A 26,180-nucleotide genomic window follows, 5' to 3' on the forward strand; every position below is an offset into this window, starting at 1 on the left:
ACTCCCCACTTGAGTTCTTAGGATTTCAAAATCTTCTTTTGCTTGCACACAGAGGATTTCGTTGACTACTGTTGAAAAGCTAAGACTGCAAGTTTGTCTCGTGCAGTTGAAGCATTAAGGCAAGCCAGTCATTTACTGCTTTATTCTCCCCTTCCTGCACTGCTGCACTAGGAGCCCTCAGTGGTGCAATGGGTTAAACCCTTGTGCCGGCAGGACTGCTGAACAAAATGTCAGCAGTTTGAATCCAGAGAGTGGAGTGAGCTCCCATCTTTCAGCTCCAGCTTCTCATGTGGGGACATAAAAGAAGCCTCCCACAGGATGGTAAAACATCTGGGCGTCCCTGGGCAACGTCCTTCTCTCTCACCAGAAGTGTCTTGCAGTTTCTCAAGTTGCTCCTCACACACACACACACAAACCTGTTGCACTTAACCTAGTGGGTTATAATATTAGTGCATGATGAATGACTAAATGATTTGTAAGTTAAATCTTTAACGACAGCCTTCTTAATGCGTTGAAGCATTTCAATTATTGTGCTGATAAGCTGTAATTTATATGGACTAAAATGTAGCAGTACTCCAACACTCCAGTAACAGAAGTGTTGGATAGCTATAGTCTAACCAGAAACACCTATTACAAACATCTGATTTCAATTTTAATTAGGAAGTTATGTGTCTTGGTAATATAGCCCATTTGCTTTATAGATCTTAAAGTCAAATATAGTTTAAAAGCACATTAAATTCTACTTATCATTACAATAGAATGGGAAGGTCATCAAGAAAGTACACTTGTAGAAGATAAGATGCTTCATGTTACTGTGCCATAAATTAAAATTGTAATCTCAGATATCAACTCCAGTTTTTAAATGCATTAGTTCTTTTCAGATTACCCTTATATTGCCATATGATCTGTCTCTTCAAATATATTTTAAATATAATGTGAACAGTATAAGAAAAGTTTGCTGATGGACATTCTAAACAGATAACATCTATAAGATCACCTCCTCCAGGCAATTGTAGCCTAGACAGGTGTCATCTTATGCAAATAATGTTAAAGCCATGGTATCTGAGGATACCCTAGATTAACAAGATCCTGCAGAAGAGGTTTTCTTCTACCATATGTCTATTTTCAATTGAATCCACTAAAAATATATTGCTTGCACTAGCTCTAAAGTGAGTAGCACTCTGGGCATTAGAGTCTCATTGTAAGTGCACATTAAGATGAGGTGGTACAAATAAGTCCCTAAAGTGAGAAAATTACATATTCTTGTTTTAAAACACAAAGTCTGCTTATTGATGTCAGGGCTACTGTATGAAATATAACAACAATCTTTAATTCCCCAGGTGGTTTGGATTCCAGTCCCCAGAAACTAGCCAGCATGCCCACCAATGATAAAAGATTCAGAGAACTGGGACAACTGGAGAGCCAGAGGTTGAGAATCATTGAAAAAGAATTAGGAACTTTGAAGGCACTTCATTTTCATAGCCTAAAGAAAATACTCATTTTAGATCCATATGGCATTGCCAATTGACCAAACATGACGCAGTTCTGCTGTAAAATACATTTAGACACAATGATCTAAAAGCCTCCATCTCCACACTATTAATTTTACAAAAACAACAAATTCTGCCCCTGTGGATCTTTAAGATTATTTCCTTCTCTATAAAATTCAAAGTATGCATATATATTTGTTTGTCTGTTTGTTGGTGGGTGAAGTGGTCCTCTGTTGTCACTGGATTGCCTGTTGGTGGGTGAAGTGGCCCTCTGTGATGTCACTGAGGAAGAAAAGGGACAGGGGAAGGGGGAAAGGAAAGAACTGCAAAGAGAGGCATGTTGCCATTGTGAGACCCTCTCGGAGCTGGAAAGAGGAAAAGGGAGAGGGGTGAGGGAGAAGCGGGGAAAGGTGGAAGAAAGAAAAAAGGGATAAGATATGAGGGGATAGAAAGAGAAAGAATGGATAAATGAAGGGGGCAGCAGTCCCAATGACACCTGGTTATTACCAGGTGTATATTCTAGTAGGTTATATAGGCTAATTCCATCCCAATAATTCTTTCCATGTTTGAGTGGAAGAATAGTGTTTGCTTCTGCTTCCCTGATACATGTTTATGGTTAGATACGGCTTTTGTTTTAGAAACGTGATACGAATTTTTAAAAAAATGCACCTATAAATGTATATATTCCCTCAATTGCCCAATTTTTTAAAGAAAGGAAAAGTACATTGTGACAAGCAATGCCATTCCATTTAAGTAAAGGTACACCTGTGCGAAGATGGGTCCAGTTTGTTCATTTCAGGCTTGCAGGACCATTGGTGAAGCACTGGGGAGGAGTTTAAGTTTCTCCACCAGACTGGTCAAGAAAGTCAGGAATTCTATGTATCTCACCAAACTGCACATCCCAGCATCCCATCAGAGGGAATCAAGGCAGTTAAAGAGGTGTCAAATGACTTTAATTACATAGTGCGTACCCACTGCCTCAGCAATTTGCACCAACTCTTTCTTACTCGTCTTCCAAAGAGCATTGGGGTGACAATTAGTTCATCAGTAGTCGTGTGCGACTCTGTAGATGTATTTGAATTGGAGCCGCAGGAAAAGGCAGGTATAAATTTCTCCTCCTCCTCCTTATATTAATTTCACTTGAATCAACCTAAGGGTGCATCTGTTCTACGCTTTAGAATGAATGCCGTGACACCAGTTTACGTGCCATGGCTCAATTCTGTGGAATCCTGGCATTTATATATAGTTTGTTGAGGCACCAGAAGTCTTTGGCTGAGCTAGCTTATTTATTTATCATGTCGGAAGAGAATTGAGAATACAGTTATAATGTATTTAAAAAACCTGTTGCACTTACGTAATGGGTTGTTACATATTGGTGCTAGTCAGTCAGTCAGTAGCCTTTATTTCGGTCAACCAGCCATTGGCTAAGTCAAGTGAAAGTAGAATGATGGAATACAACATTTAAGTAATAACATCACATTTGGCTTATGATTAATGAAAACAAGTATCACCATTCACTATCGGTTGAATGGCTGTTTTTATAATCTAAAGCAGGAACTAATTGCCAATTAATAATAAAAAAATATTTTTTTTAAATGGCAATATTGATGCATGATGAATGACTGAATTATTTGTAAGTTAAATCTTTAACGACAGTCTTAATGCATTGAAGCATTTCAATTGTGTTGATAATCTGTAACTTAAAATGTAGCACATCCTTCCAACATTTGAATAACAAAAATGTTGGATATATAGTCTAACCAAAAACACCTATTACAAACAACTGATTTCCTGAAGTCACAGGTCTGCAGCTTGGGGGTCCTCCTGGACTCAGCGCTGACGCTTGATGCGCAGGTGTTGGCGGTGGCCGGGGAGGGCCTTTGCACAATTAAAACTTGTGCGCCAGCTGCGACCATACCTTGTGAAGTCTGACTTGACCATGATGGTCCACGCCTTAGTTACCTCTAAACTGGACTGCTGCAATGCACTCTACGTGGGGCTACCCTTGAAGACGGCCCGGAAATTACAACTTGTCCAAGGTTCAGCAGACAGATTAATAACGGGCTAGTTATAGGGAGCGGCCAACTCCCATGTTTAAGGAGCTCCACTGGCTGCCGTTTATTTTCCGGTCTCAATTCAAGGTACAGGTTATCGCCTACAAAGCCCCAAATGGTTTGAAACCTGCCTACCTTCGTGACCGTATCTCTACGGGCCCTTAGATCTTCGGGGGAGGCCCTCCTTTCACCCCTACCAATCTCACAAGCTCCTCTTGTGGGCACAAGGGAGAGAGGCTTCTCCTCTGTGGCTCCTCGACTTTGGAACTCATTACCTGGAGAGATCAGGAAAGCCCCTTCTCTAGAAACGTTCAAAAAGAACCTGAAAACCTGGCTCTTCCGCTGTGCCTTTGGCGAGTAGGTGCACAGTATGACACCATTGCACCCCTCAATGCTCTTCCCACTAGAATACACGCCCTCCAAATGGGAAGTTTAGCTTCACAACTATTTGTGTTTTTATGAGTTCCCTGCAGATAACTTGCTCCTATTTTTATCTCATTAGAGTCTTTGAATCATTTTATCCTGTACATGTAGCCTGCCCATTGTTATTGGGATTGTGCTTATTGGAATGTTATTTTATGACTGTGGTTATATATTTTTTCTTGATGTAATTTGATGATGTTGTTTATTGTTTATGCTCTGGTTTTATCTTCTTGTAATATGTTGTCCGGGCTTGGTCCCATGTAAGCCTCTCCGAGTCCCCATTGAGGAGATGGTGGCGGGGTATAAATAAAGTTTATTTATATATTTATTTATAAGTTATATGTCTTGATAACACAAAGTTAAAAACCTGGCATTATACTAATTTTCCTTTGACCAGAAGCTGGCCACTTGAAGTGCCTCTGGTGTTGCTGTAAGGAGGTCCATTGTGCATGTGGCGGGGCTCAGACTGCATTGCAGTAAGTAGTCTGTGGTTTGCTCTTATCCACACTCACATGCTGTGGACTCTATTTCTTAAAGTTAGATCTGTATCTCGTGGTAGCCTAGTTAGCTGAAAATCTTATGAAACTACAACTCCTACGATTCCTATGACCAAGCCTATGCGGTCAGTGGTTCCCTTGATGTATGGCAAGAACACTTTTCCTCTGGGTGGATCTTCATCTTTACTCTCGTAGCTTGTTCTCGGTCTTGCAGCTCTTTTGATGTCTGAGGTGGAGTATCCATTGGCCTGTAGAGCCCAGTTTAGGTGGTTCCTCAGAGGAAAACTGATGAGGAAACACAACATACAAAGCACTTACAGACCCACCAAGAAAATCCAACAAATGCTACATTCAGCAAAGGACAAGAGGGATCTTCTCACCTCTGCAGGAGTCTACCGTATACCATGCAGCTGTGGACAAGTCTACATAGGGACCACCAAACGCAGCGCCCAGACACGCATCAAGGAACATGAAAGGCACTGCAGACTACTCCAACTAGAGAAATCAGCCATAGCAGAGCGCCTGATGAACCAACCTGGACACAGCATATTATTTGAGAACACAGACGTGCTGGACCACTCTCACAGCCACCATGTCAGGCTACACAGAGAAGCCATTGAAATCCACAAGCATGTGGACAATTTCAACAGAAAGGAGGAAACCATGAAAATGAACAAAATCTGGCTACCAGTATTAAAGGACTCAAAAATCACAACAACAAAATAACAGAGGGGAAACAATCAGGCACATAAAATCACTCTCAACAAGGGATTCTCCCCCGGGCACTTCCAAGCCATTGAATGCTAATCAAGGTGATCAGTTGAAACATTCACACCTAGCTCCAGCAGAGAAAAGCTCTTTGCCCCACCCCAGCCATTCCACAGATATATAAACCCATTTTTCCTAGTTCCAACAGACCTCACTACCTCTGAGGATGCTTGCCATAGATGCAGGCGAAACGTCAGGAGAAAAATTGCCTCCAGACCATGGCCATATAGCCCGGAAAAACTTACAACAACCCAGTATTATTATTATTATCCTGATGGAAGAAAGACGTGGCTGTAGGGAGTGACGGAAACAGAGGCATTGTTGAGGTAATCCACTCAAGAGATGAGGCGAAAGCGGCGGGGGCGACTCCAAACGTAAGGATATTGTTTTATTATTATTATGTTATTATCTTGAGGAGGAACGCAAGGCAGGAACGAGTTTAGGCCCGAAAGGGAGGGGCGGGGGCGGGAGGGTGGAAGGCCTCGAGGCGGGCAAAAAGGCGCCGAAAGGGAGGGAGGGAGAGCGGGGCGAGCAGGCCGCAAGCGTCCCCCGCGTTGCCATGGCGCCCGCGGCTTTGTGGCGATTGGCGGAGCCGCCTGCGCCGCGGGGGCCGCTGGGAGGGCTTCAAAGCGCCGGCGTGGGGTCGAACGGCTTCCCCCCGCAGCTGAGGCGGAGGCGGCGGCGAGGGAGGTTGAGGTAACCCCTCAAGGGGGCGGGGCAGGGGCAGGGTCAGGGTCACGGGAAGCCGGGCAGGGGCTGACTGTGCCGCCGTCTCCCCCGCAGGTCCCTCACACCACCACCACCACCACCATGCCCACTTCCACGCCTCCGAGGCCCACGCGGGGGGCAGCCCACTCCACCCCGCCCTCGAGCTCCGACGCCGACCTCGAGGGGGGCCGCCCTCGGCCTTCACTCTTCGCCCTGGCCTCGCCAAGCTTCCAGGGCTGCAGCCGCAAGGAGCAGGAGGAGGGGGCCGGCAGCAGGACAGGCTGCATCCCTCAGAGGATGAGGCACCATAGGTAAGGCCCCGCCAGGGTTGGCCACGGTCACAATGGGGATATTGTTCTTCTTACAGTAAGCCAGGCATGGGCAAACTTGGGCCCTCCCGCCCTCCAGGTGTTTTGGATTTCGACTCCCATAATTCCTAACAGCCTCAGGCCCCTTCCGACTCTTCCTGACCTCATGGACCAGCACACATAAAATCATAGAGTTGGAAGAGACCTCATGGGCCATCCAGTCCAACCCCCTGCCAAGAAGCAGGAAACTTACATTCAAAGCACCCTTGACAGATGGCCATCTAGCCTCTGGGTTGTAGGTTTTTTCGGGCTATATGGCCATGTTCTATAGAGGCATTCTCTCCTGACGTTTCGCCTGCATCTATGGCAAGCGGAGTATTCATTAGTAGATGGCTAGCTAAACAGCCACCAGACGGGCAATAGCTAATCAGAGTGTAAGTATACTGTTTTAATCTTTATTTATTAATGTTCATATTAATTGTTATATTTGTTATTCTGTATTCTGTATTTTATGATGCGTCATTGAATTATTGCCAATTGTAAGCCACCCTGAGTCCCCCCCAGGGGTTGAGAAGGGCGGGGTAGAAATGCTCGAAATAAATAAATAAATAAATAAGCATCCGCAGAGGTAGTGAGGTCTGAGGAAAAGTGTTCTTGCCATACATCAAGGGAACCACTGACCACATAGGGAAGCTGATGAGGAAACACAACATACAAACTATCTACAGACCCACCAAGAAAATCCAACAAATGCTACGTTCAGCAAAGGACAAGAGGGATCCTCTCACCCCTGCAGGAGTCTACCGTATACCGTGCAGCTGTGGACAAGTCTACATAGGGACCACCAAACGCAGCATTGCCCAAACATGAATCAAGGAACATGAAAGGCACTGCAGACTACTTCAACCAGAGAAGTCAGCTATAGTAGAGCACCTGATGAACCAACCTGGACACAGCATATTATTTGAGAACACAGAAATGCTGGACCACTCGCACAACCACCATGTCAGACTACACAGAGAAGCCATTGAAATCCACTTTCAGCAGAAAGGAGGAAACCATGAAAATGAACAAAATCTGGCTACCAGTATTAAAGGACTCAAAAATCACAACAGCAAAACAACAGAGAGGAAATAATCAAGGACATCTAATCACCTCTCAACAAAAGATTGCTTCAGGCACTGCCAGGCCATCAAATGCTTATCAAGGTGGTCAGTTGAAACATTCACACCTAGCTCCAACAGACAAGAGTTCTTTGTCCCATCCTGGTCATTCCACAGATATATAAACCCATTTTCCTAGTTCCAACAGACCTCACTACCTCTGAGGATGCTTGCCATAGATGCAGGCGAAACGTCAGGAGAGAATGCCTCTAGAACATGGCCATATAGCCCAAAAAAAAAAACATACAACAACCCAGTGATTCCGGCCATGAAAGCCTTAGACAATACATTTAGCCTCCTTCCAAAGAAGGAGCCTCCACTACACTCCAGGGCAGAGAGTTCCACTGCTGAATGGCTCTCACAGTCAGTAAGTTCTTCCTAATGCTCAGGTGGAATCTCCTTTCTTGTAGTTTGAAGTCATTGTTCCGTGTCCTAGTCTCCAGGGCATCAGAACACAAGCTTGCTCCCTCCTCCCTATGACTTCTTTTCACATATTTATACACGGCTATCATGTCTCCTCTCAACCCTCTCTTCAGGCTAAACATGCCCAGCTCTTTAAGCCGCTCCTCATAGGGCTTGTTCTCCAGATCCTTGATCATTTTAGTCACCCTCCTCTGGACACATTCCAGCTTATCAATATCTCTTCTGTTGTAGTGTCCAGAATTGGACACAATATTCCAGGTGTGGTCTAACCAAGGCAGAAAAGGGGGTAGCATGACTTCCCTGGATCTAGACACTATACTCCTATTGATGCAGGCCAAAATCCCATTGGCTATTTTTGCTGCCGCATCACGTTGTTGACACTTCAGAACTCCCTGTGGCTGTCAACACCCCCAGACTCCTTCAGAGTCAAGCCAGTCACTTCAAGGATGCCATCCATCCATCTTGCCCTTGGTCGGCCCCTCTTCCTTTTTTCCTTCCATTTCCCCCAGCATCATTGTCTTCTCTAAGCTTTCCTGTCCTCTCATGATGTGGCCAAAGTACTTCAACTTGGTCTCTAATATACTTCCCTCCAATGAGCAGTCGGGCTTTCTTTCCTGAAGTATGGACTGGTTGGATCTTCTTGCGGTCCAAGGAATTATGAGAGTCAAAGTCCAAAACATCTGGAGGGAGGGCCCAAGTGTGCCCATGCCTGCAGTAGACTCAACTAAAGCAAAGTCGTGGGAATTTGTTAAGGTTAATGATAGTTTATGGTTGCTTAATGTTTGCAATTAAAAAGAGGCAAACTCCTATACCTCATCCAATCCCATACCCCCTGTATTGACTTGATATTGGAGATATTTCTTTATAGCAAAATAATATGGTTGCACTCTTGACAAGAATAACATTTCCATGACACAAATAAAGTTCAACCTTCACACTGGAACGTCACACATGACACCTTCGTATACTAAGGCTTACCTAACAGACTAAGGCCTAACTCACACAGAGGCTTCTCTCACAGCCTAAAGCCTACCTTACACTATGAGGCTTTTCTCACAGACTACGACCTTTCTCTCACTGAGACAAACTAACACAGAGGCCTACTAAGCTACAGGCACACCTGCTTATATCGAACTACAGCTTTTGCCAACTTATTGCATCCATTTAATCCTTTCGGTGTTTGAGTCACATTTTTCTAATTAAAAATACCTAGTTAATTAATATTTCTGACATAATGTTCAGGTGGAATCTCCTTTCCTGTAATCCAGTGGTTCACAACCTGTGGTCCATGGACCACTAGTAGTCCCCCAAAATTAAAATATGGTCCGTGGCCTCACCATTTCTACATCGTTGCCTCGAAATCACACAGCAATGAGAGTGACTGGTCTCGCGAAACACACTTATAGTGCCAAGACAACAGGGATGTCAGGAGGGGAGAGGCTGACTACCCACGAAAGATTACTACTACCGCATCAGTTCTTGATTATTAAATATGGTTTTCTGTGGGCAAGCAGATGGTGACTACTGGATGGAATATGTGCGGTATAAGAAACTATAGCTGATGTGGTCTATCCAATGCAATTTTCTGAATCAGCATCCCAAACCAAATCTAAAGATGACCACAAACTGATCATAACCCTTTTGGTACTGATGTTGGAGAGTGGTCAAAAAAAGGTTGGGAACCACGACTGTAGTCTGAACCTGGTGCTCCGAGTCCTAGTTTCAAGGGCAGCAGAAAACAAGCCTGCTCCTTACAACATCCTTTCACATATTTATACATGGCTGTCGTGTCTCCTCTCAGCCTTCTTTTTGGCAGGCTAAACACACCCAGTTCTTCAAGACACTCCTCATAGGGCCCTTCCACACAGCCATATAACCCAGAATATCTGCTTTGAACTGCGTTATCTGAATCCACACTGCCATATATCCAGTTCAAAGCAGATATTGTGGGATTTTATTCAGCTGTGTGTGGAAGGGCCCATAGAGCATGGTCTCCAGACCTTTGATAATTTTAGTTGCTCTCCTCTGGATACCTTCCAGCTTGTCAATATCTCTTTTAAACTGTTGTACTCAGAATTGGACACAGTAATCCAGGTGAGGCCCATGACTTTCCTCAATCTAAATGCTCTACTCCTTTTGATGCAGCCCAAAATCCCATAGGCCTTTTTAGCTGCGGCATCACATTGTTTGTTTGCTGATGTTCAACTTGTTGTCCACAAAGACTCCCAAGATCTTTTTCACATGGACTGTTGTCGAGCCAGGCATTACCCATTCTGTGTCGGGGACTGCCTGTATACTGTTTCAGAGCAGTATACATGCGGTCCCCGAGTTACAAACATCTGACTTACAGACGTCTCACAGTTAAGAATGGGGCTGAGACAACAGGAAGTGTGAGAAATCTACCCCTAGGAAGGGAAATTTACTCCTGGAAGAGTCATCATGGGGAAAAGGTGTATTGTGATATTTTCTGAAAACACAAGTTATGGGTATTGCCCTTCCACACAGCCATATAACCTAGATTGTGGAAGCTTCTTTTGCCAGAAAAACGGTGTCACAAGGATTTGCAAGTAGTTAGAGCTGATTTTAAAGCAATTCATTTTACTATTTCATGTGGTTTAAAACTATTTAATAAAAGATTTAATGTAATGCTAACAAGTGATTTTTTCAAAATCTGACTTTATTTTTCAGTTTTGGTCAGGAAAGAGAAGGAAGTTGTTCAGGATAATGGGCAATACAATGTTAGTGTCAAAAAAGATGGGTTCTGTAACCTGTATAAACTGGGAAATAGGTTCCATTTTAAATGAGGGTATTTATTGGCATTATGTACTTTAAACTAAAGAGTTCATTCATCATCATGTGAATGCATTTACATTAATGCGATATGGCTCCCAAATCTTCTTAGATGGGGGATGATACAGCAAAAAGTATTTTTTACCAGTGATTTCTACTTCCCTTGTGGATAAGTACATTGTTTATAATGTCATATGATATCAGTGTCATAAAGATGCTAGAAGTGTCTCTGTTGTGGGAACTCCTTAGCTTGAAGAAGCCATTCCTGGGCTCATGTAAAACAGCTTTCTCCTGCATTTCTCTCATTTTGTGCTCTGAATTCATAGCTAAGGGGCTTTTAATATGGTATTAAGACACAGGGTTTTTTTGACCTCTTGACATGAGAAGAGGGGTGAAGAGTGGTCCAGATCTTTCAAGATGCATTTTATTTATTTATTTTAGTATAGTCTAGCTTTCTCCCACTGTAATCCAATGTTACAATGTTTCCATAATGATGTTCACCTAAGTTATTGCATCTGACTTATAAAGTATTGCTTCACAGTGCTGAACACAGTAATGATACAGACACGGACGATCTGTCATCTTTGGAAAATTCCCTCTCAGCATGGGAAGAGTGGTTCATTTGCAAAGAAAAAGAGCTGCGTGCTCGTTTTCAAGCACAAGCTTTGGAGGTAAATATTTTGAATATGTTCTTTACATCTGGCACTGACTGTAAAACACATTCCCCCATTAAAAATTACTTTGTTCATGGTATCGTAATGACTCTATAGATGCTTTTTCACTTGCCCATTCTTTGATGAGTCCTGTATTATTTGCAAGTGTATGTCTTGTACTATATGTTCTGCTTCATTGGTAACTACATTTTTCTTACCTAGCTGTAATAATTACTTAAACATGAACATTCTTTGATTGAAACCTTTATTTTTTTCATGGTGTATGTATGTCTGCATTTAAGGATTTAGGACACAATGGTTTCTGCTGTGCCCAGGTAAGCCAAGGTATGTGATAAGTCATAAAACATCTGAGCACAGTACAGTGTATTTGATTTATTGTGCTTTGACAGGAGTAGACAAAGTGTGGCCCTGGAGCAAGATGTTTTTATGGCAGTTGACCCCTCCCTAACTGCTAGAGTGATCTTTTTGTGGTCCTCCAAAAATATGAATTGATTTATTAGAAATGTCCAAGAGTGTGACTTCACCTTTCTTATGCTTCTGCCCACCTCTTTTCTCCTCCCTCCCTCTGTTTTGGTGTATTTTTGGCAATTCATCTGCCCTTTGAAGGATCTCCAGAGCAGAAACTTGACCCCGTCCCACCACAGTTTCTCTATGAGGTATATTGTTATAATCAAGGCTGGGAAATGATAGACATAGTCTTCTTAACATTGCCTGACATGTAAAGGCAGTCGACATAGACAGGCCATCAGACATTTGGACCCTCTCTTTTTTTCAATGCCATATATCTCTGTACTGGAATATTTCAACTCAACAATTAATTCAGTGCCTATCCATACCCAGGTGTGCCATACCCTACAACTTGCTTTCCTTGTGCTAATCTTGTTTAAACTGGCTATGTTACTTATCCAGGGTTTCCAGTTATTGGAACAAGCTGGGATATTAAAGCATGGCTTGAAGTTGAGGTTTAATGATGCACTTGCTTGAAGTGTGGCTGTCTGTATGTATGTGAAGGAGCTATATGCCCAGACAACAGGATCCACCACCCCCTGTCTCATTATATTTAATTGGGGAGATTTGTCCAGATTTGTTAAAAAGCATAGAACAGAAAACTGCATTTTATTACTAACTTGTAGTTGTAAATACCATTCCTGTGCATAGGCAGATGAACATACATAAGGCTGAGGCATGCCACATTCATGTGATGACACAGTGATTTGTTACATCTGAATTAGAAACCTACCAGTCCTTGGATTTCACATATTTTTCATTTTCTCCTGTTTTACTTCATACTGATCTGAGGAGTTTTTATAGTTTCTCTCATCCCAAGAGCGTATATGCAGACAGTTCACAAGAGCAGGTGTAATTTCTGCCATCCAATCACTCCTCTAGAAACAACAGAAAGTAAGGTAGTATTTTCCCTCCCTATCAAACCCATCCTAATCACAGCAAAATAGTTTGGAAATGTGTATAAATATATATTTACTGTTTCAGGTTACATTTGTCTGTCAACCTGTGTGAAGGGGCGGGGTGTGTGTGTGTTTCTTATCCAAACACCCACACTAGCTCCTCAGCATTCCTTTTTAGTCACAGAATGGCATAGAACATTGTCCCATGCGTTACATTACAAAAAGGCATGCAACTGGCAAGATGCAATAGATTTGTTGGGGCAAGTTATGTCTTTCAGCTGTTTAGATTTATATATATATATAAAAAGCCTGGCTGAAACTCAGGGTCATTGCTTTAGTCATTGTATGTGACATTGTCATAAAGTGTAACATTGTAGGTCTTGGTATGCATGAATTCAATAATAAAATGTGACCCTGGAATGTCTTGTTTGCCAAACAGTGGTTCCCAACCTGTGGGTCCCTAGGTGTTTTGGCTTATAACTCCCAGAAATCCCAGCCAGTTTATCAGCTGTTAGGATTTTTGGGAGTTGAAGCCTAAAGCATCTGAGGACTCACAGGTTGAGAACTACTGCAGTATGAGGTATAAATACTGTTTTAGCAACATAGTGAAAATACCTTCCTTGTCACTGTACTTGGTTACATTCAAATATTTCACCTTCATGTTAAAACAATATTGAAGATTACATTTGAAAAAATGCATCACCACAGACATTTTGATTTTCACTTCATCTGTAGCCTTAAGAAAGTCTCTAACCTAATTCTTCCTGCAATTCAGTCTGTTGTATTGAGTAAATTGAGCATATGGGCCCCTCCTTTGACCACTTACATATCCTTCCTACCCTGTGCAACATCTCTGTTGGACCATAATGTTACACAGCCTAAACTTGTGCAGTTGATGTCTTAGGAAAAGTATGTTAATTGCACAATTTTTGGCTTACCTGTGTTGACTTTTACACATGTAGGAAACATCCATCCCCATATAACTGTGAATGGATATCTGGGAAGGAGCAGACACTCCATATTGAAGGAAAGGGCAAGCCCAGTCTTGCGTCTTTTTGCACAAAGGGAAAAAAAAATCATAGTTCTTCATGGAAAATACTATAGAAATGTTGAAAAATAACAATGGTAAGAATTACTGAAATTATATTGACTTATTTTTAAAAAATGTAACTCAGGCAATGCAAATAATGGTTTGTGTGAGAGAGTTCTGTAGTCCACTCCTGCCATGCACCCTGTGCATGTTATGTCCCACCCTTAGAATTAATATGAGAATCACTAGAGATGCATCCTAGTCTGTTGCTTATATGATTCAGATTTTGTGAATATTACCAGTGTCTTTCTGATATGTAAAAGTATATTTAGGAGAAGAAAAACCTGGAAATTATTGTATCTTTGTTGCTTTAAAATACATTTTGCCCAGTACTTGCAGTGAGAAAGCATTGAGTCTAAACTTACTGAACTGTGTGCAAAGCAATCAGAATGGTTTTTGCCCTTCTCTATAGGCAATGCATAAAGAAATGGAAAAAATGAAAGAAAATGAAGAACGTGAAAAGAAAAAAATAATTGCTGCAGAGAAACACAGAGAATGGGTCCAACGAAAGAATGAAGAGGTGAAACGGGTGATTAATTTATGTTCTATGTTTCATTTAACATGTGTTTGACATATTGAATTGTTTCTACTTTATAGTAGTTAATCTGGGTTGTTAATAGGATTATTTATCAGCCTATGAAATTGGGTTTTTATTCTAATGAAATTATTTTTCCTACTTCACCAGAAATGATTCTCTTACATAGTTTGTTGTTGTGTGCCTTTAAGTCACTTCAGGACTATGGTGGCCCTAGGGCAATCCTACTGTGGAGTTTTCTTGGCAAGATTTATTCAAAGGAGATTTACCATTGCCTTTTTCTGAGACTTAGCAGAGTATTACTTGCCCAAGGTCACCAATTGGGTTTCCATTTCTTGAGGATCTTAATCCAACACTCAAAAGTGCTTCATCATGTTAACTCTCTTACATGGGGAGAACATGGATAAGATTTTTTTCCTACAATCACTTACATCGTCCTTCTAGGAAATGTTCTGGCTCTTTTTCTCAGTAATTAACACCAATTTATGATTGAACAGACTTATTAGACCAATCCTGTTTATGTCTACTTACAAATACATTCAGCTGTATTCACTTTTAGAAAATGGCTATTCATAACCAGGAATCTCCAAAAACCAGGAATCTCCAAAAGCTTTTGAAAGTGTGATCCTTTTGGAGATTAATTGGCATTCACACTATTTGGAATAATCATAACCCTTGGAAAGGCATGACCTTGTTCGAAAACATAACCTTTTGTAAAATACGATCTTCCTGAGAAGAGTTAAAAACTTGCTTGTGTCAAGTGGTAAATATCCACTAGTATTCTTCTCTTCAGTGTTAAATATCCACTAGTATTCATGCAAGGCAATTAGGTTTCTCAGCTCTTAAACTGATATACTTAGATATCTCACTGGACTGTTAGGAATGAAGAATTGCCAATGCACAAATAGCAGATTTGAGAATTGTTATTTAAGTTGCCCAGAAACATCTACTGTCCCTTAAAACATCTTGGTTTTAATCATGCTCTCAAGGGACCAAAAATGAGCAGTCTTCATTAAAAGAAACACAGTTGTATTGTCGAAGGCTTTCATGGCCGGAATCACTGGGTTGTTGTAGGTTTTTTCAGACTATATGGCCATGGTCTAGAGGCATTCTCTCCTGACGTTTCGCCTGCATCTATGGCAAGCATCCTCAGAGGTCACTACCTCTGAGGATGCTTGCCATAGATGCAGGCGAAACATCAGGAGATAATGCCTCTAGACCATGGTCATATAGCCCGAAAAAACCTACAACGACCCAGAAACACAGTTGGTTTACTTACACACTTCATGTATTCAGCATACAGGCAAATTTCTTATCAATCCAGTTACTGATAGATTTGAAGTAGTTTCTCTGTGCAGATAACACAGGGCATCTTTCTGATAATCAACAGTTCAAAGTCTAAAGCACCTCTCCAGTCTGAGAGTCTAATGGAGTCTCTGACGTTTAAAATGGAGTTAGAGTCTGAACAGTCCCAGATCACAGTCCCAGATCACCACAACATAGAATTAAGGGAAACTGAATACTAATACACACATGTACAATATAGTAAGCAATCTGAATTATATACATAACAAATAACTAGTGGAGACTTGAAGAATGTTGCTATTGCCAATATTCACTAGGACCTACTCCTGGATTAGTCTTAGTTCTTTTCTTACCAGTTCAGATACTTTTTTTAATAATGTAAAGAATAATAGAAATACTTTTGCTTAATTAAGAGTTTAGTTCCCTTGCTTGGTAGTATCAAAGTCAAAATGAGATAAAATACATAGGCCACATGTACCTGACTGCTTGGATTGCTACCAAAATTCCCATTGGGCCTCCAGTTTTGGCAGTGTCAAAAAATAAAAGCGACCCTGCATTTTTCTTTGAAAACAAGGTGCCTGCAGAGCTGGACCTCTTAAAATACAGCAGAATCACACTCCCAGAAAAAGAAAAATCCAGAGACGTGCAGCTATGTGTGGACTTTCTTTCTTTCTTTCTTTCTTTCTTTCTTTTAAAGAATTTTATTAGATTTTATAAAGAATACAACGAAAGAGTGAGAACAATAAAATTATAGAATAGTGAGGGGAAAAAAGAAGAGATAAAGATAAAACACATTCTACAAAAATACTCACACAAAAAGCAAAATGGGGAAAAAGGCAAAAACACAAAACACACACACACACACACACACACACACACAAAAGAGGTGACTTCCATTCCATCTTCTTGGTTATTATTTTCTTATTACTCAAAAATATTTTCCTTACTAAAAAGAGAAAAAAGATAGTAAAATTGTCTCTCTTGTTTTTTATTTTCTCACGTTGTCCAGATAGTCTTGAAGATTGTCCCAATTCGTTCTTCTCATTATCTTACCTGTGTTTTTCTTCAACAAAAAAAGTCAATTCGTCCATATCCTTTATTTCTCTAATTTTCTCCACCCACTCCTGTATGGATGGGACTGAATCTTGTTTCCATTCTCTAGCAAAAACAATTCTAGCGACGGTCGTAATATAAGTAAAAAGTTTATCTTCTTGTTCCGTCAATTGAAAATCTAAATCTGTAAATCCTAACAGATAATACTCCGGGTTTTTTTTATAAAGATCCTTTTTAAAATCTTTTGTGTTTCTTCATGAATTTTCGTCCAGAACTTTACTGTTTCTTTACATGTCCACCACATATGGTAAAAGGAGCCAACTTGATCTGAACATTTCCAACATTTATCAGAGACTGTTTTATACATTTTAGCTAATTGTTTTGGTGTGGTATACCATCTGTGGAACATTTTTATCCAATTCTCTTTTAGATCCGTTGCGTATGTATTTTTTAATTTTTTGTTCCACATTTGCTCGCTATGTGGGGACTTTCTAGATACCCTTATGGTTCCTATGAAACACATATGCATGTAATCTCTCCAGTGGACACCAAAACCATTGATTACTCACTACCTCTGAGGATGCTTGCCATAGATGCAGGCGAAACGTCAGGAGAAATGCCTCTAGAACATGCCTCTATAGCCCGAAAAAACCCAGAAGAACCATTGATTAATTGTTCCCACCACAGACATGTGTCTGAACTCAAGCTTCTCAATATTCCTTATGTGGCATTCTCAGAGGCGCATGTGTATAATAGAAAAAATATTTATGAAACAGAAACTGAGCATAACATTGGACATTACTTATTGAAATTTGCATATTATTCACTGGTAATAGCTCTTACATTTCCCACTCAGATCCTAATTCTAACTTTGTCTAACTACTAAAATCTCTAACTCCTAATCCTAAATAACTTCTAACATTGGTACATTGAACTTTCCTTGACTCACCAGTCTTTTAAAAATCCCCTCAGACATGCCTAGATTTCTTTAGGGTAAATAAGTTGGAAATAACTTAAAGCTACACAACAGCATATTTAATGTATATGCCACATTTTCAGACACTGAATATGTAAAGCCTTAGTGACATGCTACAGGCGTTGCCTGTAGACACCTCCAAGATCATGTGGCCAGCATGACTGCATGAAGTACCATTACCTTCTCGCTGGAGCAGTACCTATTGATCTACTCACATTTGCATGTTTTCAAAGTGCATGGTTATCATGGTGTTCTGTTCTGATAATTTAATAATTTATCATTACTAAACTAAATTAATGAGAAGATATGATAGTTATAATAGGCTAAAATTGCAGATGGTATCAAGATTTAACTAATTTGAAGGTGGTGCACTTATTGGCAGTAGAAGTAGACCGCTTTTCCTTCATTCCTAGTAAGAGATATAAAGGCCAGTCATTTCAATGATAGTAAATATAAAGCGTTGGGAGTAGAAATGAGAGCAAGCCTGCTTCCAGTGCCAGCAAAAGTACTCTGTGCCTGAACAGAGGCAGACAGGAGATAACAATCCCCCAAGATAAAAGGCAGGCAGTCTGAGTCAAAACATTGTCTGAGACCCTTTAGAAGTGGAGACCTAACTCAAGATAACCTCCTGTCTTTCACTGAAAGGTAGCAGATGGGCACGGGTAAATTATTAAGGCATTACAGCACTAGTAGCATAATTATTATCCTATAGCACCAGATCCTGTCTGATCTTGGAAGCTTTCCAGGGCCAGCCATAGTTATTACTTGAAAGGGAGGGTGCCAAAGCTGTAGACTATATTTCAGAGGAAAGAACTGGCAAAACCACCTCTAATCCTTGTCTACGAAAGCTATGAAATTCATGGGATTGGTATAAATCAACAGGTAACTTGAAGGCATGTGCCTTCATAGCTTCCCCCTGCACCTTGAGAGGAAGCACCAGGCAGTTCAGAACATAGGCAAATCAATCCCAGCATACAGGCGTCAAGGGGAAGAGCCACAGGACAGGAACAAGATATGCTGAATCCCTGAGCAGCAGCAGCAGTTCTCAGCTTTCAGATATGATTGCAGTCAAGCTACTAATTGGCAAATGCTTATTTAACAAAACAGACATGCATACTATCAGTGCTAATGTCTTGTGAATCATTGTTGACAAGAGACATGAGAGCTGGGTCAATCATATTGTGGCAGATGGTAGTCGGGAAAGACAAAATAGAAACACGGAATCATAGATTTAGAAGAGACAGCTCTATAACACTGCTCAAGCTAGAAGTTCTTCATAAAGGTCCATTTGAGTCAATTCTATTCACTTTGTGTACATCAAAGACTAATGTGCTGATTCAACCCTCAAAGAGTTTTGGTCTTTTTAATATGCGCTCAAGCACACCAGCTATTAATTGTAGCCAAACTGTAGCTTCTGTCATTGGTTATTGTATCATCTTCTTCCTCTTCCCCTCCCCTCTTCTTATTCTTACTATATTTCTAGTTTGTACATCTGTTTTCTCTAAAATACTCAATATCCTCTATAGGAAAAGAGGGAAAGGGAACGTAAGCTCAGCAAAGAGATGGCAGAAAAAGCAGCCAAAGAACTTAAGAAAGCACAGTCAAGGGAAAAAGCAAGAGAAGTGTATCTGGAATGGCTGAAGAAAAAGAACACAGAAGAGGTTCAGAAGAAGAAGGACGAGAAGGTATATCTTATCCCATGTTGTCATTTCTAATAATAATAATAATAATAGGGGACTTTAGCATCCATTTTGGGATGTAATTCATCAGCTTTTTCGTGACCTGCCTTGAGTTTTTTTTGCTGTTCAGCTTGACTTGTGATCATTGAGTCTTTTTACCACGTGGCTTGGCTTATTTTTTGGCTTTATTTTTTTAGTTTTATTATTGAATCTTTCAGACACCAGTGACACAGTGTGTGGTCTCTGCTTCTGATTGTGTAACACTGTGATGTGGACTGTTGCCTTTGAATGCATCAGTGGGGTGAACATGTATGCTGTGTGTGGAAGACCCAACATTTCTTTCTCAAATAGGGATATTCATAAAATAAGGCTGATTGAGGGAAATATAATATCTATATTGAATAGCTTGCACACCTATTTCATAATGTGTAGATTTTAAAAAATGCTTACAGTTTCTAAAAATCGTTTGTTTTTCTCTGTGGTCAATAAACTGTAGCTCTTACAAAATAAGGAGATAAGCATTCTCAAAAACAGTGGTTGGCATTCTGTTCAGTTGTTTTGAGATTGTAAACTAGATTTATGGTCTTGTAAGCAATGGAAATTCATGTCACTAACAACCCAGTGCGATTGGTAAAACCCAGCTTCTTAGTATGGCAGCACCAAATCTGAAGGGTTTGGTGCTGGAAAATGGCATCTATGTACAATTGTTTTGTGGATTCTCAACACACTCCACAACAAGGAGAGCACTTTAAGAATCATTTCCCAGCACCCTAATCTGCAGCACTTTAGAAACTTTTCAGATGGGGCAGTTCCAGGCTGAAAAGATGTGCATTGGAAGGGGGGGGGTAGCTTCATTTTACATAGCTAAAATGGAAAGGCTCTGTCAAAGTTAAATCTGATGAAGCAGGACCTTGGCTAGCATTTTTAATTTGGAATCCATGTCTTGTCACAACCCAAACATTTTTTAACAAAAATGTCAGATCAAAATGAATATACTTTTAGCATTCATTTTATTTTGCTTCGAGGTTCTTTCCAGATTCAGATCTATTTCGTAAGAATATTTACTCAAATGTTTGGCTTTTGTTCTTTTGTAGGAGAAAGAAAAGCAGCTAGAAGCTGAATTGCAGGAGAAAAAACAAAAATCAGAAAAGATGTTCAAAGAATGGCTGCAAAACACGAAACAGAAGGCCCGTCCAGAATCAGCTGTTTGTGTTGACGAAAATGGGAAACTTCCTGGTTTGTATCTATAGTAGACATAATGCCTCCATAACTTGCATAGTAGTATCTATTTTCTGATATCTGTTTATTTTCAAAGTTTTTTGTTCAAAAGTGTTCAAGTGTTAGCAACTTTTGTTTATAGTTGATGAAAAAAACACCTAAAAACTAAAAAAAAATGTGGTGGGAATGCGAAAGAAAATCCAAAAGTTCCAAGAAATAATCAGGAAGGAAATGGAGGAGCTATTAGGGATAAATATAGAATGGAACAAGACCCATTTTTTCACCCAGAAATTGGAAAGTAAAGGGGAATATAAAGTAAGTGAGGAAATAATAAATCACATGATAGAGGCAATCAAAGCCTCAGTGGCCCTAAGCTGGAAGGACCACAAGAAATGGGATATAAAAACTTGGTATAAATATCTAGCCAATTACCTTCTCCAAGATTATATTAGCGAAAGGAAAAGTTACTATATGACGGGTCAAAGCAGAAGGACATGGGAAGCAAAATGTACAGAATAAAGGGGAAAGATAAATATATTCTCATTATTGAACAATTACTGGGGGGGGGGGGTTGTGGTGGTGGTGAGAATGGGGAAAATACTGGTATTTTGAATGTTAATTTCAAAGATGGTATGTTTCTATGTATTATACAGTTAAAAAAAACTTTAATTTTTTTAAAGTTGATAAAAAAAAACATACCAGAAAAGGCAGATATTGCCCCACATTGAGGAGTGTAGTCTAAATCTAGTTGTTAATACAGACTGTAATTGAATCAGTGGGACAGTTGAATCAATGGAACTTATTAAAAATCAACATCAAGTTCCCATTTACCATTGAGCCAGCTGTATTCGGGACTACAAAATGGATTAAAGTATATGTATTTGGTAAATTGTAAAATAATTTAGCATTGAGCTACGGAAAACTAATTAGCTCAATGTAAAATCATTCTCCTAGGTTCAGTGTCTTCTATGCTTGTGTTTTTATTTTTCTTTCTTTGATTTCAGCAGTTAATAAAATCATCCTTTTATTTAGTTTAGTCTAAAGCTAAATTTTGAGCAATGTAGGAGTCAGTTCTGACTGACTGTGACCAAAATTAAACTATATAGGCCTTAAGTCATGTTGAAATCAATTGCTCTTCAGGACATGGCACTACATATGTGATTCATTATTTCTGTCCTTACTCTATTTTTATAATAATAATAATAATAATAATAATAATAATTATTATTATTATTATTATTATTATTAATCAGGGCTATTTCTAGCAAAAGTTACAGGGAAAGAAACATTCAGAGGAGTGTGACTGCCTTGTTTCCCTTTAAAAAGCCTATAATTTCTATAAATATACTCAGTTAAACTGCATTCCCTTTTCATTTTTTCTCATTTGCCAAATACGTTGCTGTTATAGATATGTTAACACAAAGATTTGGACAGAGTTGTTGCTCTTGGGAAACACAAACACCAGTGGCACTTCTGTATTACTCTGATTGCAAATTGTGACGCATATTTCTTTCATGCCTTGTGTTGAGACATAGTCACTTGCTGACAGCTGTCATCACTTTCTAAATGATACATTAAAAATATTCCCCTCCAGTTTTATTCACACAATGGAAAATATTCCAAACTTTGTTTTGACCGCCTCAATAAAATGTGTGTTGAAATTTCTTTTCAGATGAAGAGGATTGTCATGGCAAAGGATCACATTCTTGCTTTCATAGTTTAGATATAGCCCATAAGGAATGCTTCTCCTTTTGGGGAAATGTAGTTAAAAATTAAGCCATAATGAAAATAAACTAGCTTTCAACTTGCCATTTCACTTAGCTATTCCAATAATATTGGTTGGATGCTGAAAACTATAAGTGTGGAAAAACTTCAGAACGGACTTCTTTCCTTGCCCCATTTACCCAGTGCTAACAAAAAAAAAAGGTTTTTTTTTCTCCATAGAGTTGGGAAATCCTGCTGGATATGATCTTAGAAGCTGTTAGGGAATGGAGGGCTTACTTCAAATCAGGCAAGAACCTCGCAAACACAAAATGCCTTGACACCAGTTTCCATGCCTCATCCCACTTAATTGAAAGAATAATCATGATACTCCAAGAAGTTTAAGCATAAAGGATGATATCTTTGCATGAACTATCATTTCCGGATACAGGGTTTTGTAATTACACTGCTGAGCTGCCGGGGAGGAAAACTAGGTAACTTTCATATAGCTCTGTTTTTAGCTCTATCCATCACATTTTGTGTATTTGATTAATGTAGTCTAGGCATTTCTAGCTCCTCCAGTGCAACTCTGTGGTCCATGTCTGCTGGAAGCTGACCATAGAGTCATATTGGAGGATGTAGTGATATTTTTTATTCACTATTTTCCCATTTTCACAGGAGGGCTGCTCCCACTTAGCCCTCTAAAAGTGGAAGGTGTACCGTATAAGTAGATACTACATGATATCTGACAGTACATCTACATAGCGAATTAGAGTGCCATCCAAATAAAATATTTGTACTTCTAACTGTTCTAAAAGGTTTTCACTGAATCCTGGAGGCCATTCCAGATGAAGCTATTAATATGGCAAAAACTTGAGGTTCTGGACTAACCCATCTAGTACATACCTGGCTCTAGTTCAACCATACTGAACAATACAAAGAGTTAATTTGAGTATTACAGGGAATATGTTAGAGGAGGCAAGTCAAAACCAGGACTTCAGCAATACATTTATCTCCCCCTCCTCGAAAATTGCATTTTTTTCCGTTTGTTGTTACAATGTGCAATACCTTTGTTTATCATATTGTGAGATGACATTTCAGTTCTACATCTGTCAGGGAAAACAGAGGCCATCAGTATATGTGGGCAGTGAGTACATACAGGATATGTTTACTGTAAGCACTGTGAACAGTGAAAGTCAAGCTTGATTGATAATGCAGGAAAGGAAATTAGGCAGTTTGTGGACCATGGTTGGAAGAATGATTGTAGTCTTGTATGGTCACAGTTTTTTTAAAAAACAAAACAAAACTGTAGTATTGGGTATAATATTCCATTGTTACAAAGTTCCTCAACTTTTCAAATTACAAGAAAGGAATGTTAATACTAACAACTATTATTAATCCAGGTATTAAAAGTTTTTAATTTTGTATGGTTTCTGACACGTTTCAGGATTCCCAGATGGAAGTGTCTATCCAGCTCCATCTTTTTGCAACCCCATACCTTGGAAACCAATCCATGTGCCTCCTCCTAAGGAAGAGAAGTATGTTTCAGTGAAGAAAAATAAGAGGCCTATACCCAGTCATTCACATAGACATTCTTCAATGCTTTTTCATAAATCCAAGAATGATCTTTATATTGGACCTTTGTGCAGGATTAAGAGATAACCCTGGGCATTTTATTCATTTTTTTAATGTTTAATTAATGTTGTAAGATGTTACATTAAGACCAAAATATTGTAAGTGCCTGTGATTTCTTAACACTTCTTGCAAATGTTTTTGTATGTACAAAAGGAATCTGAAAGACAATAAATGGCATATGAATGTTAATATCTTTTCTATACAATGTATTCTGAGTTTCATCCTAACAATAAAAAGTAATTTTTTCCAGTCTTTCCCCAATAATTTGTGGACTTCAGGTACTGTGTTTCCAGATGTAACTTTCCAATGCTTGATGATTAGGCAGCTGTTGCTTCAAAATATTGTCACAGAGCAGTAGAAAAGGAAAGCAGCTTCACCGAGAGTGAGCTTTTGACCTTTTGGTCCTACTAATATCAACATTTGGCTCGAATCCTTCTATGCTTGCATAACATATTTACAGAGTGTGATGCTGGAGAACTTCCTAATAACACGTTTGATAAATGTTTTGTAATATGGCTTCTTTTAACGTACTATGACGTATTACAGAATAAACCACGGGGTCATTTAATGTAGTGTAATTTAGCTACTCTACATTTTCATTTTAGTATACTACATCTTCAGCTCGCTTCATCTCTTCTTATTGAATGCTATATGTATCAATAGTTATTCATGCTTGATGTGTTCTTAATGTAGTGTATGTACAGTAATAGTATTTGTCTACAAATTTTATAATGAATTTTGCATTATGAAGATGTTGTGACTTGTAAATAGACTCAAAAGATTTTGCTTTGTGGCAAAGTCTTTAAAAATAACTCTTTGTAAAATCAATTGTCAGCAAGACAACACAATCTTACAGCTCTGATAACAGATGGCGTAATGAAATGTATTTGAGGGCATGGAGATGTTGCTGCCATTAACAAAGTACATTTAAACAAGTAACTTGATCTCTTTTGTTTAAAATTCACTTTCTTTTGAAGCTGGTCTTTAGAAAAGGGGTCTATAAAGAGTACAGTACTTCCCCTGTATCCATGGAGAATATGTTCCTAGACTTCATGCGGATATGTGTAACCATAGATAATATTGAACCCTATTGAAATAAAGAGTTCTGCTTGAGGACCTAGAAAAATTATAGAAAAGACTTTTGTTTGATATGGATAAGTGAAACTATCGATACAAATCCTATAGATACAGGGGCCATCCTGTACACACACATACATGTTGTGGTTGTTGTTGCTAACCGCCTTCAAGTCAATTTTGACTTACGGTGACACTATGAATGAGAGATCGCAAACTCACCCAGTCCTCAACAACTCTGCATTAGAGGAGTGATTAAGAGGAGCAACCCTTGGGATGAGGTATAATAGCAAAATGTTGTTGCTACTTTGTCCTCCGTTTGAGTATTGTGCTGCAGAATATTTTATGACCAAATACCTGTGTGTGATAAGTGTTGCCAGGCCGAATACTAGTCAGGTCTCCTGTATCTTTGTTATTTCAAAGAGAAAATTGTTATATAATCGGGGAGAGAGCAACCCTTCTTTAATGCAGTCATTAAATGTTTTGGTTCCTTCTTCAATTTGTACTCTGGCAGCCCTGATATGAACATAAGAATATGTATCAAAGTTTCAGAGGCAAACAGGAGCTATTGGTAAAATAGTGATTCCACAAGTATAACTAATGAGTTATAAGTCATTCAGTGGAATTGATAGAAGTTTGTCTTAATGTTCACATTTATGCACAGAGTTTTCCTTTTGCACACATGAGCATTTAGACACTTACAAGAGTGGGCAAAGTTATCTCCCGGGGCCATACTGTAGGCTTCATTCGCACCTATGATTTAAATGCAGCACATGTGATCATAACTTGTGGTTGTGAAGGAACATGCTACCTGACCTTGTACTGCTTTGCAGTTTTGTTCTGTTTTTCAATTCTGGGAGAGATGTGCATTTGTGCACCAGAGGCACATAGGTAGGAAAAAAGGGGTAAGTGACAGCAGCGGAGGTAATCAATTACCCTTCCTTGGGGGCCCATTAGCCCCATGCTGCCCAGCCATGCCCTTGGGGCTTTTTCGGCAGAAACCATTTATTTAGTGTGTGTCAGCAGAGAAATGTATCTACAATGCACTCCACATTTTGTGGAATCGATTTCGCCCTCTATCTGGGACACAGTGACATCTGCTGCAGCATTTTTTGACTGAACTCAGACTTTCTTGAGACTTTAAAAATGAATTGTGTCTCTAATGCATGCTGCAGCACACAATGATGGTGTGTGTTTTGTGGCCACCGCA

The 26,180-nt window shown here is 39.6% G+C and overlaps 1 protein-coding gene across 1 annotated transcript; it reads left to right on the forward strand.

Moving 5' to 3' along the window:
* Positions 1 to 5,952: 5,952 nt before the first annotated feature.
* CCDC34 (coiled-coil domain containing 34) lies at positions 5,953 to 24,145 on the forward strand. Its single transcript, XM_060765980.2, has 6 exons — positions 5,953 to 6,251; positions 11,166 to 11,295; positions 14,207 to 14,314; positions 19,190 to 19,348; positions 20,437 to 20,578; positions 23,709 to 24,145. The coding sequence occupies exons 1-6, from the start codon at positions 6,043 to 6,045 to the stop codon at positions 23,921 to 23,923; spliced, it is 963 nt and encodes a 320-aa protein (XP_060621963.2). The 5' UTR covers positions 5,953 to 6,042; the 3' UTR covers positions 23,924 to 24,145.
* The last annotated feature ends 2,035 nt before the right edge of the window (positions 24,146 to 26,180 follow it).

The sequence above is a fragment of the Anolis sagrei genome, chromosome 1, assembly GCF_037176765.1.
Source record: "Anolis sagrei isolate rAnoSag1 chromosome 1, rAnoSag1.mat, whole genome shotgun sequence".
In the NCBI taxonomy this organism is placed as follows: domain Eukaryota; kingdom Metazoa; phylum Chordata; class Lepidosauria; order Squamata; family Dactyloidae; genus Anolis; species Anolis sagrei.

What these genes read in the sequence shown, in the direction of transcription:
- CCDC34 (XM_060765980.2), top strand. Translation starts at nt 6,043, where the DNA reads ATGCCCACTTCCACGCCTCCGAGGCCCACGCGGGGGGCAGCCCACTCC. An exon ending in CAGAGGATGAGGCACCATAG is followed by an intron (nt 6,252 to 11,165) that starts GTAAGGCCCCGC and finishes ATTGCTTCACAG; the next exon opens with TGCTGAACACAGTAATGATA. An exon ending in CGAAAATGGGAAACTTCCTG is followed by an intron (nt 20,579 to 23,708) that starts GTTTGTATCTAT and finishes GACACGTTTCAG; the next exon opens with GATTCCCAGATGGAAGTGTC.